The sequence below is a fragment of the Ranitomeya imitator genome, chromosome 1 (genome assembly GCF_032444005.1).
Source record: "Ranitomeya imitator isolate aRanImi1 chromosome 1, aRanImi1.pri, whole genome shotgun sequence".
In the NCBI taxonomy this organism is placed as follows: Eukaryota; Metazoa; Chordata; class Amphibia; order Anura; family Dendrobatidae; genus Ranitomeya; species Ranitomeya imitator.
In genome coordinates this window covers 236,253,405-236,269,912 of record NC_091282.1, presented here as the reverse complement: position 1 = coordinate 236,269,912, position 16,508 = coordinate 236,253,405, and the positions used below count along the sequence as shown (strand labels likewise).

At 42.1% G+C, this 16,508-nt stretch overlaps 1 protein-coding gene across 1 annotated transcript in view; it reads left to right on the top strand.

Annotated features, from left to right (window-relative positions):
- FBXW8 (F-box and WD repeat domain containing 8) overlaps positions 1-16,508 on the top strand; it is a 213,055-nt gene that overhangs the window by 40,448 nt on the left and 156,099 nt on the right. The window contains exon 3 of the mRNA XM_069754707.1: positions 5,974-6,138. Within this exon, the coding sequence (XP_069610808.1) occupies positions 5,974-6,138 (165 nt within the window). The remainder of the gene's footprint in view (positions 1-5,973; positions 6,139-16,508) is intronic.

Genomic DNA, 16,508 nt, shown 5'->3' with positions numbered 1-16,508 from the left:
CTGCATTAACTTATAACCAACATGTATCAGGGTTTTGCTGGTTAACTCTCCTACTCCAGCTTCTCGGAAAGATTAGGTAATGGTTACAATGCCCATTCCCTCTGGGACTTTATTGCCTTGATTGAAAATCCATAATATGTAAACAGCAAAAAAAAAGATTTTCTTATTCCTCTGTGTCTCTTCTGCTTTAAGTCATGGGTTGTCTTAATTCATATGGTACCGTACAGCATACATTCCCAGGAGGCACATCCCCCTGTCCAGCAGCAATGACCACTCCTGGTAAGAAACCTTCAGAACCGATTGTGCCATTGTGAATATCCAACCAAAGATGGAAGGTTTTGGGCTGGAAAATCAATGCTCCATGATTAATCCCTATATACCCGATTTTTTTTTTTTTCCATTTGAAGACTGTAGTGCAATTGAAAATACATTACAATTCATGTACTTTGTTTTATGGCAATTTTGCCTCAATGATGTTACGTTGTTTTTTGTTAACCCCAGAAAAACAGTATATGCTAGGTCAGAACCGAGCAAACTGTGGCCTGCAGTCCGCATTCGGCCCCAACTGTCTGTCCCGTGGGCCGGGACAGCTAAAGGGCCGGATTAATTAATTTTATATTTTGATAGATCAGACTTTTATAGATGTGACGATACCACATATGTTTTTCTTAATGTAAGAAAAGTGGGGTGATTTGAATTTTTACGGGTTTTTAATTTTTTTTTTCATATTTTTCTTTTCTTTTTATTGTGTTTTGTAGCCCCCTTAGAACACTTTAACCTGCCATCATCTGATCACTAATACACAGCAATACTACAAAGTACGTTTTAATCAGTAGATCTTGAAATTAAGGCTAAAACATATTTTATCTCACAGCCCAGCAGGGGATTACAGCGGATTCTTTCTATCTGTGTACTCCCTTTTCCTTCATCCCCTGCCCGGGAGCTGTGGTATGATCTGACCATGTTCCTGTACGGTCAGACACGGCCATTACACAGCACACAGCAGGGGCACATGTACAAGATTATCTCAGCACAGGAACATTTTATTTAAACACCTCTAAGATCTGTTCATTGCTTCCCAAAAATTGGAATAGAAAGCGTTCAAAAAATGTTATTTGCCCGAAAATGGTACCAATAAAAACATCAACTGGTCCCGCAAAAAACAAAAGCTCATTTGGCGGAGATGTAGAAAAATTGTAGCTCTGAAAATATGGCGATGCCAAAACTTTATTTTGAAGAATACGACTTTTTTTAGTGTGTGAGTGCAGCAAAACCTAACAAAGCTATATACATCTAGTATAGATGTACAGTAGTTCAATGTAGTATGTGCTGACCATTGTTTTCATAAGACTTTGGAAAAGATATGAAATGTCCTATAAATGTTCTATTCCTGATCCAAGAATCTCCACTTTTATTTGAGATGAATCTGGGCTGCTTTTATGTACATGATCAGTGGTGAGCCAGTGCTGTGTAGTCGGGAGTCAGGGATATTTGGCTTACCGACTCCACAGCCTTGACCCAAAACAGTAGTTTTGCACCACATATGGGGTATCGGTGTACTCAGGAGAAACTGCACAACAAATTGTACTATCCATTTTCTCCTGATTTTCTTTTGAAAATGCAAAATTTGGGGCGAAAATAATATTTTTGTGGGGAAAAAGTAAAATGTTATTTTTTTCCACATTGCTTTAATACCAGTGAACCCCCCAAAGGGTTAGTAAACTTCTTGAATGTGGTTTTGAGCACTTTGAGGATGTAATTTTTAAAGTGGTATTTTCTGTCACGTAGCCCTTCAAAGTGACTTCAAATGGATGTGGTACATAAAAAAAATGTAGTTTTGTAAATTTTATTGGAAAAATTAGCATCTGTAACCTTTCTAACTTCCTATAACAAATTTTTTAACAAATGATTGTTACATTTTCTAATTTTGTAAAATTTTCGATATTTTCAGAAACTCAAATCATGGGTTTTCGATAGGTATAGGTCCTAAGGCTACCTTGCCTTTCCTTCTTGATGATTAGGTCTAGAAATGTGATCTCGTTCATATTATGGTCGAGAAACCTACGCCTTATTTAATTGATATTTAGGTTTTCTACAACTTACTGATAATCAGCCTCTGGGCCAGACCAAAGAATTAGGATGGAATCTATACAGTGGAGGAAATAAGTATTTGATCCCTTGCTGATTTTGTAAGTTTGCCCACTGACAAAGACATGAACAGTCTATTATAATTTTAAGGGTAGGCTAAATTTAACATTGAGAGATAGAATATCAAAAATAAAATCCAAAAAATCACATTGTATAAATTACATAAATTTATTTGCATTTTGCAATATTTGCGTATTTGTGATACTTATATCTATTTTATGTTTTTCATTCCTGGAGAGCCTATCGCCATTCCACCTGGATCTACTCGAGCTACTTTTGCTTTGAACACCTGGTGCTAAAGAAGGTTTGCTAACCAGTGGTGGAGTCGCTGTCCAGCAAGGGATTAGTCTGGATGGAACCTGTGGTTCTGCTCAGCCAGTGTAATGGGTGTGTTGCTGTCCTGCAGCCTAGCCAGTGTAATTATCTCTCTGCTGTTGTCTATGGGATGGTACCATACTCTGTATGTTTTCGCAGATTTCCACTTCAGTTGCCAGATATTGTGCCTGGATGTTCACTGCACTTTAATACAGGAAAGATATATATCTTGGTATCTTGTTAGCCAGTGGATAGAAAAATATTTAGAATTGAGAGTCCTCAGTGGTTGATACCTTTTAATGACTAACTGAAAAGATGGTAACAAATTGCAAGCTTTCGAGACTACTCAGGTCTCTTCATCAGGCATAGACTAAAGCAAATCCTGAAGAATCACATATTTATGCACAACATGGCATAGAGAAAAAAAACACATATATAAGACAGGTGACATGAAGCAGAATTACCATGAGTGCTAAACAGTTATGTCCATAAATATTGGACCAGTTCTTAGATAAGGAATGTTTTATTGTCCTCTGATTGTGCTCTGGTTCTGTTGTGATGATCCCACATGGTCTGAGGGGCAAATTCCATAGTTAATGTAAAAAGACATAAATCCATGCGACACATTCATTCCTGCACTAAGAGTGTCAACGATTTGAAGTTCTCTTTTAAGGGTATGTGCACACGTTCAGGATTTGGTCAGGATTTTTCATCAGTATTTGTAAGCCAAAACCAGGAGTGGAACAATTAGAGGAACAGTATAATAGAAACATATGCACCACTTCTGCATTTATCACCCACTCCTGGTTTTGGCTACAAATACTGATGAAAAATCCTGACCAAATCCTGATGCAATTCTGAACGTGTGCACATACCCTTATACAAGTAATTTCATGTCCGTAATGTTATGATTGGGGAGGCAAAAATGTATTGCCACAGGTAGATCCATTCTTTTTTCTCTTATTGTATGGCAATGAGAGTTCATTCCTGTTCTCAGTTTCTACCCTGTCTCCCCTACATACAGATCCCCAGTTGAACATTTAGTACAAATAATTAAATACACCACATTAGAAGTGACACAGCTGAAAGGACTGGGGATAATGTAGTCCTGCTGTGAGTTGGGGATCTTTATCTTGTCCGTGGTCATTATAAATGGACAAGTTTTACATTTTTTCTGATTGCAAGGAAAGGTTCCTGCAGCTGTTGGAGAGGACAGGGAGCTTCTGACAATGATACTTCTTTTATTTGGGCTGCCTAAAGCACAGTAGTGGGGGTCTGGAAAAATGGATTGTAAGTGGGCATCTTTTTGTAGTAAAGGTTGTAATTTCCTTTGCAGCTCCCCTTAGCACCTCCAGATTTGGATTCTAGGTGACCACTAGAGGCACCCGGTTGTTTTCTTCTTTAGCTTTGAAATGTAACAGAAGACTAGCACAGAAATGGGAAGTAAAATGGCCCCACAGTATGCAAATCTTTTCATGGCCAAATTGAAAGCGACTTTTTGTCCTCATGTCCCATCAGGCCCCTGGCCTACTACCGCTACATTGATGATATTTTAATCATCTGGATGGAGTCTGAGCCACCGCTAAAGACGTTCCATGAACAGTTTAATCAATTTCATCCTAACGTCAACTTAAAACTCAACTACTCCTGCACTGAAATTAACCTTTTGGACACCATCATTAGGCTGCAGAACAGTGAAATAGAAACATCCCTGTATCAGAAGCCAATCGACCGCCCAACATACCTTAAATGGGACAGTTTCCATCCAAAACACATAAAAACTCTATTGTCTACAGCCAAGCCATCAGAATCAATCGTATATGTTCCAACCCCATGGATAAAGATGAATACCTTGTTCGGCTTAGAAAGACCTTTTTGAATCAGGGTTACCATCCAAGAACAATTGAAAACCAGATTACAATAGCCACCAGAATATCAAGGAATCACCTGCTACATTGCAGAGCTAAAGAAGAAAACAACCGGGTGCCTCTAGTGGTCACCTACAATCCAAATCTGGAGGTGCTACGGGGTTCTGCTTGGAAATTACAACTTTACTACAAAAAGATGCCCACTAACAATCCATTTTTCCAGACCCCCCACTACTGTGTTTTAGGCAGCCCCCAAATCTAAGAAGTATCATTGTCAGAAGCTCTCTGTCCTCTCCAACAGCTGCAGGAACCTTTCCTTGCAATCAGAAAAAATGTAAAACCTGTCCATTTATAATGACCACGGACAAGATAAAGATCCCCAACTCACAGCAGGACTACATTATCCCCGATCCTTTCAGCTGCGTCACTTCTAATGTGGTGTACATAATTATTTGTGCTAAATGTCCAACTGGGGGTCTGTATGTAGGGGAGCCAGGGCAGAAACTGAGAACAGGAATGAACTCTCATTGCCATACAATAAGAGAAAAAAGAATGGATCTACCTGTGGCAATACATTTTTGTCTCCCTAATTATAACATTATGGATATGAAATTACTTGTATTAAAAGATAACCTCAAATCTCAAAGAGACAGAAGAGTATGGGAATATAAACTGATGATGACCTTTGACACTCTTAGTGCAAGAATGAATGTGTCGCATGGATTTATGTCTTTTTAAGGAAAAAAGGATTAACTAAGGAATTTGCCCCTTAGACCGTGTGGGGTCATCACAACAGAACCAGACCCCAATCAGAGGACAATAAAACATTCCTTATCTAAGAACTGGTCCAATATTTATGGACATAACTGTTTATCACTTATGATAATTCTGCTGCATGTCACCTGTCTTATCTATGTTTTTTGTGTCTGTGCTGTGTTGTGCATAAATATGTGATTCTTCAGAATTTGCTTTAGTCTATTCCTGACGAAGAGACCTGAGTAGTCTCGAAAGTTTGCAATTTGTTACCATCTTTTCAGTTAGCCATTAAAAGGTATCAAACACTGCACTTTAGGGTTTGATACTTTGTGGATTCCTGTAATTGACCTGTTCCCTGGCCTTGTTTTTTTTTTGTTGTTGCCCCTGTTGGGACCTGGGGTTGTTTGACAGCACTTTGATTTATTATCTGGCATCTGACCTTGGCTTTTGATCTTGTCTTTGTCCTGCCACTGCTGTTTCCTTCTTTCGCCTATGGGTTGCTCCTCCAGCCAGCAGCCGCTCCGTGGAAGGAATCCAGTAGACCTCATTGTAAGAGCAGATGCGTCCAGGGGTTTCTTACAGTATTTGATAGACATTAGCTGTCTTTTAGTGTCTGTATAGAATTGATGGAAGATTTACGCAAGAATGCCTTTCTGATGGCAACTATTATAAGTCACCAGAGTCTGAAGGCCAAATCTCACATCTATTATCTACAGATTGTGCGCTGCTAAATCATTTAATCTCTTTATGTCTCATGGATTAGAAAGAAGGTTGAACACTCTTTGGAAGAAGATCCGTTCGAAAACTTGAATTATTCATCATTGCTATTTGATGAAAATAAGCCAAGTATTTTTTTTCCATGCCTCATCCTTTTCATTCTCTACAGGTAAGCAAAGCTTGGAGGGTTCTTGCTGAAGACGAGATGTTGTGGTACCGTGTGTGCCAACGGGAAGGACACCTGACTGACAGACAAGTTACATCATGCTCGTCTTGGAAGGGAGCTCTGAAAGAAAGACGCACTCGGGAGAGCATGCTGAGGATGAACTGGAAGGTACCTCGCCCCTCTCTGTGTGCACCATTCTGTAACAACATTACACGCTCAAAACAAATCTCTTGCTGAGCTGAATTGCTAACCCTGCTGATATCACCGGAGTAAATAACTACTCTGTTGTTATCTACAGTTTCATTCACTTTGTACAGATTGTTTTAACACTTAAAGGACATATTTCCAAATTTACGGAAAGTGAGTATGGGTGTAAATGAATGCTTCAAAATTGGTACGAAAGGCATAAGTGCCATTAAATATTTAGCTTTTTCAGACCGTACTATGAATTTGCAATCTCCTGCTGTAAGATATAATGAAAGGATATACCCAGGCTTGAATGTTAAGGCTATCGGCAGGCTCATTATGGCTATCGGCGGGATCAGCAGACAGTCTCATGTGTATGTGGGGCCTCCCAACTCTTACCGACAAATGACGTTGGGACAAAGAATGATCCTGTATGTCAGATTTGTAATGGTCAATCCATTCGTTCTCTGGCAGATAAGCAAGAGGAGTCTGGCAGCGGCTGTCATTGAGAACATGGGAACATTCACCAGAGCTGAACATTCCTGTGTATGGGAGGCTTAGGAGTGATAAATGTAGGCTAAATGATTGTTTATGGGGGCTTTATATGTCACCAGTATATCAGTGGCTTCACTGAGATTGATTACTCTGATGACACGCTCGGACTTGCCCACAGGGGAGACGGTGAATTTCCTGGTGGGACCCCCATATGAGCAGTGCGTAGCACAATACGCTAGACTCACTATGTAAAGGCAAAGTAAGCATCTCATCATTCATTTAATAAATCCAGTTTATTGTTATATCAATTTGTGAAGGAGGGTAATGCAATATTTGCATGTAGCTGAATTGTGAACCCCCAGAGTGAATGTTACTGGTGTGCTCTTGGCACTTCAGTCTGACACTATGTGAGCATTTTAGCTGTGTTGAAAGACTTATTTTTCAACTTTTTAAAACTTTTTGTTGCAAAGTCAGATACTAAATTGCTAACTCCCTTGACCTGAGCACAGCAGAAATGACTGATTATTTGTTGACTTGAAGGATTTTACCATTTTGCTTGTATGCAGTGCCTTGCAGAGAACAGACACTTTTGCCCTAAAACTTTTGAAACCAATTATACACAAGGATCGTGCTCTGCACTAGAGTTTAAGGTATATGTGGAATATGGGTGCTGATGCAGCAGGTGCGTGCTTGCGGACTGGCGACATCCAAGCCCAGGTACATAGCACTCAATGTACAGAATATGAATGTTAGATTCTGGTTTAGCAACAGATATGTCCACCCTTAACTTTTCTTGAACCGCACAATGTGCGGTGTATTCCTTGTGTGAGTGTGCGGTTATATAGCGGGCCTAGATTGACCATGAGACCTGTCAGAAATGAATCGTAGAAGTCTTGACCAAATATTTATGGAAAACGTAAAAAGTTCACACTACAGTGATTTTATGATGACAGTAGGGCATTTAAGTAGCAGCATGCAATGATGATTTCCTCATTTCAAACAATTTATTGGAACAAAAAACAACAGTGGTAGGTATACCCCAACAAAAAAGTCAACGTTTTAATAACTTGTCATGTGGTCATGAGCATCAATTAGAGCTTGACAATAATGTGTCATGCTGTTCACTAGTCGCTTTATTGTCTACTCAGGCACGACATCCCACTCTTCTTGAAGGATGGCCCTCAGGTCATTGAGGTTCTGGCAGAGGCGTAGCTAGGGGTTCAGCTCAGGGGGGGCGAAACATGTGAGTGGGCCCCTAACAGGCGGACATATCATTAGTGCAAACTATGCGGCAGCACATGGGCCCAAGAGTTAAGGGGGCCCATTTCTACCTCTAAATAAGATGCAATTTTGTATTTTTAGAAGTTCTTGGGCTGCAAAGGGCCCATATATTGTTCTTGCACATGGGCCCTTTTCTGTGTGTCCACCTGTGGCCCTTAACCAGGTAACCATGATTGTAACTACGGTGGGTATAGGGGAACCTCAGGAGATGACCGCACTGTTATTGAAAATAAATCTCTATACAATAACCAGCACTGATATTACCGCCATACGGTAATACCATATAGTGGTAGATACCAGTCCTGCATGACATATAGAGATCACAGTACAGTTATAGATGGTGACTTATAGAGGACGTTCTTTCTGGTGGAGCCATTCACTTTTCCCATCTGTGTATACTATTACTTCAACATTTTTCAGTCACCGCTCTGTGTATAGAGAGTGGCGGCTGTAACTGATGCCCCGGGACTGACTGACAGCCGGTACAGCACTATCTGCCACCCAGTAGTTAGGCTTCAATGCTTCGTAAGTGCCTACTTAATATTTAGGAGTCCCCCAATGTACAGTAATAATGGCCCCAGCATCTCTGATGAGAGCACGAGGTCATGTAACGATTTTCTTCTATTGAGAGAAGTCAAACTTGTCTAGTCAACACGTGCAAATAGCAAACGTGGTCGCATGACCGCCTGATCACACCAGTGGTCTTGGGGTCACATGACGGCAGGTGCACCCCATCATGATTTGGCAGTCTGTAGAGTGACTGCAGACAATTATCCCAAGCCTTTAATAACTTAAAGGGAACCTGTCACCCCCCCAGGGCCTATTAAGGTAAAAGAGCCACCTTCTCCAGCACTAAGGCTGCATTCTGTGAAGGTGGCTCTTATGTTTTTTATCCCTAATAACGCTGAAATATTCACTTTTATAAATTGTGTGCCATACCTGTATTGAGTCCAGGGGGGAGGAGGGGGGGTACGTTTTCTCCCCCTGACTCAGCCGCCTCACAGCTGTTCATGATCCCACATCCTTTCTGTCTTGTGCCGTCACCGGCGCTCTGCAATTATTTCTCGGTCATGCGCAGTGCGCGCTGCCCTGGAACTTATATCAAGTGATGTAAGTAGATCACACCTGCGCAGAGTGCCAGATTCCCAGCCCCGCAGTGTGAATAAATCATAACACACTGCGGGGTTGGATCTCGACCCTCCGCTACACGCAGGCGCGATATCAGTACATCAGCTGATGTGAGCTCCAGGGCAGCGCACACGGCGCATGCCCGAAAAATGAGAGCCCAGGCATCGGCGCATTTGTGGGATGATGGACGGCTGGGAGGCGGTTGTGTCTGTGGACAAAAGACGTACCCCCCAGACTCAATACAGGTATGGGGCGCAATTTATAAAAGTGAATATTTCAGCGTTATTAGGGATCAAAAACATAAGAGCCACCTTCACAGAATGCAGCCTTAGTGCTGCTGAAGGTGGCTGGCTGTATTACCTTAATATGCCTGGGGGGTGACAGGTTCCATTTAATAATTTAATTATAAGCAATTTATTCTTAAAACATAGAATGCAGCCCGTGGTTACTGTATTGTAATACTTGTTAGGGGGCAGACAGACGGACGTATTTCTCATGTGAGGATCGCATCGCAATCCTCGGACGGACCGTCGGCTCTCCTGACCTGAGGCTGACAGTTGCATAGTAATCTATCATGCTGTCAAGCTTATGTCAGGAGAGGTGTCAGGGCCAGTCCGAGGATTGCAATGCGCTCGTCGCATGAGTTATACAGTGTCTGTGCCCTTATGTTAATACTTATCCTTGTTATAGTAATATTAACCTTCTTTGCTATGCTTGTTTTACTAATACTTATAAAAGACCCAGCTCACAATAATAAAAAGCCCCCGACCTCCCCATCTCCAGCCCCCAGGACCGCAACTATTAGGGTATGTTTCCAAGGGGTGTATTGCTTGGGTTTTTGCTGGGGATTGGACGCTGTGTACATCCGCAGCGTCTAAACCACAGCTTCCAGATCTTACAGCATAGTGGAGGGGATTTTATGAAATAGACGCAGGTAGCAGACCTGCGTAACCGGACATGTGGCGCGTTTTTCTAGACAGCAGCATGTCTATTTATCTTGTGGAGATGCTCCGTCTCCACAAGATAAATAAAACAGTCTATGAATAGGATGCGGTGATTCCACCTGTGTTCAATGAATATATGCGGAATCACTGCGCGTACAACAGGGGGCTGCACTTTGGGCGGAGCGGGGTATCTGCTGCGTCCAAAGCGCTGCCTACACACCTCGAGGACACATACCCTCACATATGATGGAGTGAATATCTCATAACATTAAACAGTATAATAATAATCAGCCCCCCAGTGCCCCCTCACCCGTCAGCCCTCATAATACCCTCAAACTCTCCCATTCACCCCCAGTACCCTGTCCCCCTTACACAATACCACCATCCTCTCTCATTCACCCCCACAGTGCCCTGTCCCCCTGCACACCTACAATAACCCCCATCGTTTCACATTTACTCCACAGTGCCCTGTCCTCTCCCACTTCAGCCCCTACAATACCACAATCCTCTCACATTCACCCCCACAGTGACCCTGATATGCCTAAATCCAATTACTCTAATAAATTCCATCCCCACTTACTGATGAAGTTTTCAGGCAGACAGTGAGGAGAACAAGGAAGTGTCCAGATAGATGCAAGGAGGGCACTAGGACCCAGCTGCCTCAGCCAAACCAAGCGTGCGCACACTGCACAGCCAGAAAGTAAGCAGCTGCTGCTGCCAGCCAGATTCCTCAGGTGAGACCACATTGCACTCTGCACGGAGGGAGGCTCTGCAGCCGGCATTGTGCTGCTCTGTCCCTGACACCTCAGACTCGGCAGTGGATCTCCCGGTGGGCCCCTTCAGGTGACTGGGCCCGGGGCAATGGCCCCCTCTGCCCCCCCAGTAGCTGGGGTACAGACGGCGACTCGGCTGATCCCATAGCTTTCTTTCCAGTCACAAAGTGTCGGGCAGTTATGTATTGACTAGAGCAGGCGTGGACAATCAATTTTCCTGAGGGGCCACATGAGACCATAACTTTTGTGGAGGGCCGAACCAATAGGCTGATTAATTCTGCTCAGTATTAACCCCTTAGTGACAGAGCCAATTTGGTACTTAATGACCAAGCCAATTTTTATAATTCTGACCACAATCACTTTATGAGGTTATAGCTCTGGAACGTTTCAACGTATCCCACTGATTCTGAGAATGTTTTTTCGTGACATATTGTACTCCATGTTAGTGGTAAAATTTCTTCGATATAACTTGTGTTTATTTATTAAAAAAGTGGAAATTTGGCAAAAATGTTGAAAATTTAGCAATTTTCAGTTCTATTAATTGTTGTACGCCTAAATAAAAAAAATTTAAATGAAAAATTGAGTGGTGTCACACAAAAAAAGTTAATAAATAACATTTCCCACATGTCTACTTTACATCAGAACAATTTTGGAAATATAGTTTTTTTTTTTGTTAGGACGTTATAAGGGTTAAAAGTTGACCAGCGATTTCTCATTTTTCCAACAAAATTTACAAAACCATTTTTTTAGGGACCACATCACATTTCAAGTGAGTTTGGGTCAATATAATAGAAAATACCCCAAACTGACACCATTCTAAATACTGCACCTTTCAAGGTGCGCAAAACCACATTCAAGAAGTTTATTAACCCTTCAGATGCCTCATGAGAACTAAAGCAATGTGGAAGGGAAAAAAAAATAACATTTTACTTTTTTTTACAAAAAAATTACTTTGGAACCAATTTTTTTTAATTTTCACAAGGGCATCAGGAGAAAATGGACCACAAAATTTGTTGTGCAATTTCTCTTGAGTACGCCAACACCCCGTATGTGGGGGAAAGCCACTGATTGGGCGCATGGCAGGGCTCAGAAGGAAGAGAGCAACGTTTGACTTTTTGAATGCACAATTGGCTGGAATCAATGGTTGCGCCATGTCGCGTTTGGTGACCCCCTGATGTATCTAAACAGTGGAACCACCCAATTCTAACTCCAACCATAACCTTAACCACAAACCTAACCCTAACACACCCCTAACCCTAATCCGAACCCTAACCGTAATTCCAACCATAACCACAATTTTAACTTTAACCCAACCGCAACTTTAGCCCAACCCTAACCGAAAAATGGAAACAAATGCATTTTTTTTAATTTTATTATTTTTACCTAACTAAGAGGGTGATAAAGGGGAGTTTGATTTACTATTTTTTTTTATTTTGATCACTGTGCTGAATCGACTTTCATCAGGTAATGGCACTGCGGCCCACTGGTCATTTGTCCAGCGCCCTGGCCCATGCAAGTCGATGACACCTGAACCTAGTGGTGTGGACAGGTATCCATGCAGGCCGTCTAGCACGCAGACCACACTGATGTAGATGGTTTCTAATGGTCTGATGTGACACTTGAGTGTCTCTCACCCTTTTTAAATATGCATGGAGTTGTGCGGCATTTATCATCAGGTTCCGAAGGCATTGGTCACAATGAAGCAGTCATCAGCGTGGGATGTGGCCAAAGGACGTCCACTTCTCTGCCTTTCTGTAACTCGTCCAGTCTCTCTGTATCTCTATTGCAACCTGCTAATTATACTCTAAGCTCAGTGGCCACTTCCTTCTGAGAACATCCTGCTTAAAGCCTTGCAATGGCGAGTTACTGTTGATCAATTGTTGGGTGTTGTCTTGGTCTCATGATGTCAAAATGTGAACAGCATGATGTGGAGGACTGTGTAAATATCAGTACTAATTGAACCCCGAAATTTATTGGGCGATTCACAGATCAAACACCTGTTGTGAATTTTTCCATTAAGCTCCTTGTTAGAGAACAGCCAGTCCTAATATGACGTAATGCCATGTTGGTTGTGGGTTGTGTTCGGCGGCGCAACAAATATTGCAGTTTGATAAATGTGGACAGGAGAGTAGTTGGAGTACAGAGCTTGTATTGTTAGGCTGTAAAAACGCCCTTCTAGATCTCAGAGAGGGAGAGTGAATTCTTATCAGCTTTAAAGTTGTGGGAGACAATCAGTTTTTCGGGAAGGATGGGAGTTATTTTAGTTGGAAGGTTGGGACGGGGGAGGGGGTAGAGGCGGGAAGGGGGGGGGTAGATGAACCGGACCTAATTTATAACGAGTCAAATGTTTGGTATTGTGACATATCATGGGGGGTAGAATTAAAATTCTAAGCTGGAATGTTAGGGGTCTCGCCAATGTCTCAAAGCGGGCCACAATTTTACAATATCTGCTGAAGCTGAGGCCCTCAGTGACTTGCCTTCAAGAAACACACCTGGTAGAAGACAAAGTAGCTATGTTACAAAAAAGATGGGTGAGGAAGGCTTATCACTCGACGTACTCAGCCTATGCTAGGGGAGTGTCGGTATTAATCCACACTTCTACTCCATATGAAGAAGTGGAGGTTATAATAGACAAGGATGGGCAATACGTGTTTATTGTATGTAAGATATTGAATAGATTATTATGTATTGTGTCTTTGTATATCCCTCCACCGTTTTCTGGAAAAAAGATACAGGAAATTCTAGACATATCGGGGAAATGGACTGGGGTCCCGTTGCTTGTAATAGGTGACGTGAATAATATTGCAAATAATCATTGGGATAAGGGCAAACATACAGGGAACAGAGAGGAGGGGAATGTAACACCTTTTGGAAACTACATGAGGGAAATTGGATGAATAGACTTGTGGAGAGTTCGAAATATGGAGAACTACACTTATTCGTGCTACTCGGCGACGTATGGTTCCTTGTCTCTAATTGATGTGGCTTTGGGAAATGAAGGGATGGATAACTTGGTGCAGGAAGTGGAATATTTGACCAGAGTCCTATCGGATCATTGTCCTCTGATGGTATCTCTACAATTGGGAGAACAGGGGAGGTTGGCGGGTATGGGATGGAAAATTCACCCCTTTTGGTTACGGTTGCTGGATATGGGAAAGATAGGAGAGGAACTGGAAGAATTCTTTAGGATAAACGAAGGTAGTGCAGAGGGTCATATAGTTTGGGATACTATGAAGGCGTTTTTTGAGAGGGATTTTATTCAGAGAAGTATCTCGATATAAGACTAGGTCTCAAAATCTAGACAAAGCAGTGATGGAGGAATTAAGGGCAGCGGAGGAGGCATTGGGTGCACAGTGTTCAAAAGCTACGCAGACCCGCATGAGAGTGGCCCAGTTGGAGGTTAATAAACTTCACATCCGTAAGGCAGAGAGACTGCGGGCATTTCAGAACGAGGCATTCTATGCGGAGGGTGAAAAAGTGGGGCACCTGCTCTCAGTGGTAGCTTCGGCACAACGGGAATCCTCGCATGTGTACGCAATTAAAACAAAGGAAGGTAATGTGGTTCCACAAGGGGATCAAATTTTGGATGTATTTAAACAATTTTGTAGTGAGCTATACTCCTCTAAGATACATAAAGGTCAAGAGGAGATGGACAGGTATATGAGTGCGATTAAGCTTCCTTGATTAGGTAATGAAGACAGAGAATGGATGGATAGGCCGCTGGCAGTGGAGGAACTGAGGGTGGCACTGGCGGATATGGCTGGTAATAAGGCCCCGGGAGCGTACGGTATTCCGGCAGAGGTGTATAAAACCTTTAGTGAAGAAATAATAACTAAATTGGAGAAGGTATTTAATGAGTCGTTGGAGAGGGGAATATTACCTACATCTATGAGAGAGGCCATTGTTGTGGTCATTCCTAAAGCTGATAAGGATCCGTTGAATCCGGAGTCCTACAGACCAATCTCACTCCTTACGGCGGGTATAAAGATTTTGGCAAAGGCCTTGGCCAACCCATGTGATTGATAAAGTAATCCACCCAGATCAATCTGGATTTATGCCCAAAAAATCTACAGCAATCAATTTAAGGAGACTATATTTAAATATGCAAATTCCAGCCGAAAATGCTAGAAAGAGAGTAGTAGTGTCTTTGGATGCCCATAAGGCCTTTGATTGTGTAGAATGGAATTAATTGTGGTCGGTTTTTTTTGTTGTGCCTTGGGTTTGGGCCTAATTTTATATCTTGGGTGGGGTTGCTATACTCCTCTCCAATGGCAAAAATTAGAGTAAATAATACATTATCTGATAGTTTCTCATTGCACAGGGGTACAAGGCAGGGGTGCCCATTGTCTCCGTTGCTGTTTGCCCTAGCCGTGGAGCCCTTGGCCGCTAAAATAAGGGATGCACGAGAGATAAAAGGGTTTGTCTATGGAATTAAGGAGGAGAAGGTGTCTTTGTATGCCGACGATATTTTGTTATTCTTGGGGGACTCAGAGGAGAGTCTGGATAACGCGGTGGCATTAATTGAGGAATTCGGGGAATTTTCGGGACTCAAAATAAATTGGTACAAATCGTGCATTATGCCCATTGATGAGGTAGAGAGGGGTACTGGGGAGGTGGAAATGTCAGCAAAATTGAAGGTAGTTTCGAAATTTAAATATTTGGGGCTACAGATCACCTTTCCTCTGACGAGGTTTGAAGAACTTAATCTAAGCCCTCTGTTACAAAAAACATGTACGAAAATTTCGGCGTGGAGCAAATTACATCTCCCTGTAATTGGAAGAGTGAACCTATTGAAGATGATTGTGATGCCACAGTTGTTATATGTACTGCATAAGTCTCCAATTTGGATTCCGCAGAGTAGGTTTCGTAAAATTAAATCGCTGTTTGGTGAACTAATATGGGTGGGGGGGGGGAAGGGGAGCCTAAGGTTTAAACAAGAAACTTTGCAGGGGCCAAAGGCGGAAGGAGGCTTAGCGCTCCCTAACCCTTGGGTATATTTTTTATCAGCACAATGCCAGCATATTGGAGGATGGGGGGAGGAGATGGGAAAGGGGCAATTGCCAAGTAGTTTGAGATATTTGATTGGAAAATGGCCTCTGGGTGAGAGTTTGGAAGGGGGGCAATTTTTAAAACTGGGCTCTCGGTTTCCTACTGTTCTCCTAATTCATAAGGTTTGGGAAAAAGTTAAGCAGATTAGGGGTGTCACAGGCCTTACCAAATACTCTCCTATATGGGATAATATAAATTTACAAGAATTTAAGCAAATGGAAGGATTTGGGCCCTGGAGAGAGGCAGGAATTAGAAGGATGGGTCAGCTAATGGGTCAAGGGAGACTTAAGTCATTCGTGGAGTTACAAACAGAATTCCAGTTATCACATTTAAATTTATATCATTATAGAAGAATTCAGCATGCGTTATCAGTCGCAATGTTGGAGAAAACTTATTGAGATCCAGATGGATATCACGCTGGCTTCCATTTTGGAGAACAGCGGGACAAGGGGGGCAATTTCAGAAGTGTATAGAGATCTATTATTCACCTTTCTAGTTAAACATCCCATCAAGTCTAGAATGAAATGGGAAGCTGAATTGGGAGAGATAAATGATGATAGATGGGAATCTATTTTAGAATATGTGCCTAAGATCTCTATGAGTGAACCTGGGAGGATGTCTCAACTATATGTAATTCATAGAGCTTACAGAACTCCCGATAGACTGTTCAAGATGGGTTTGA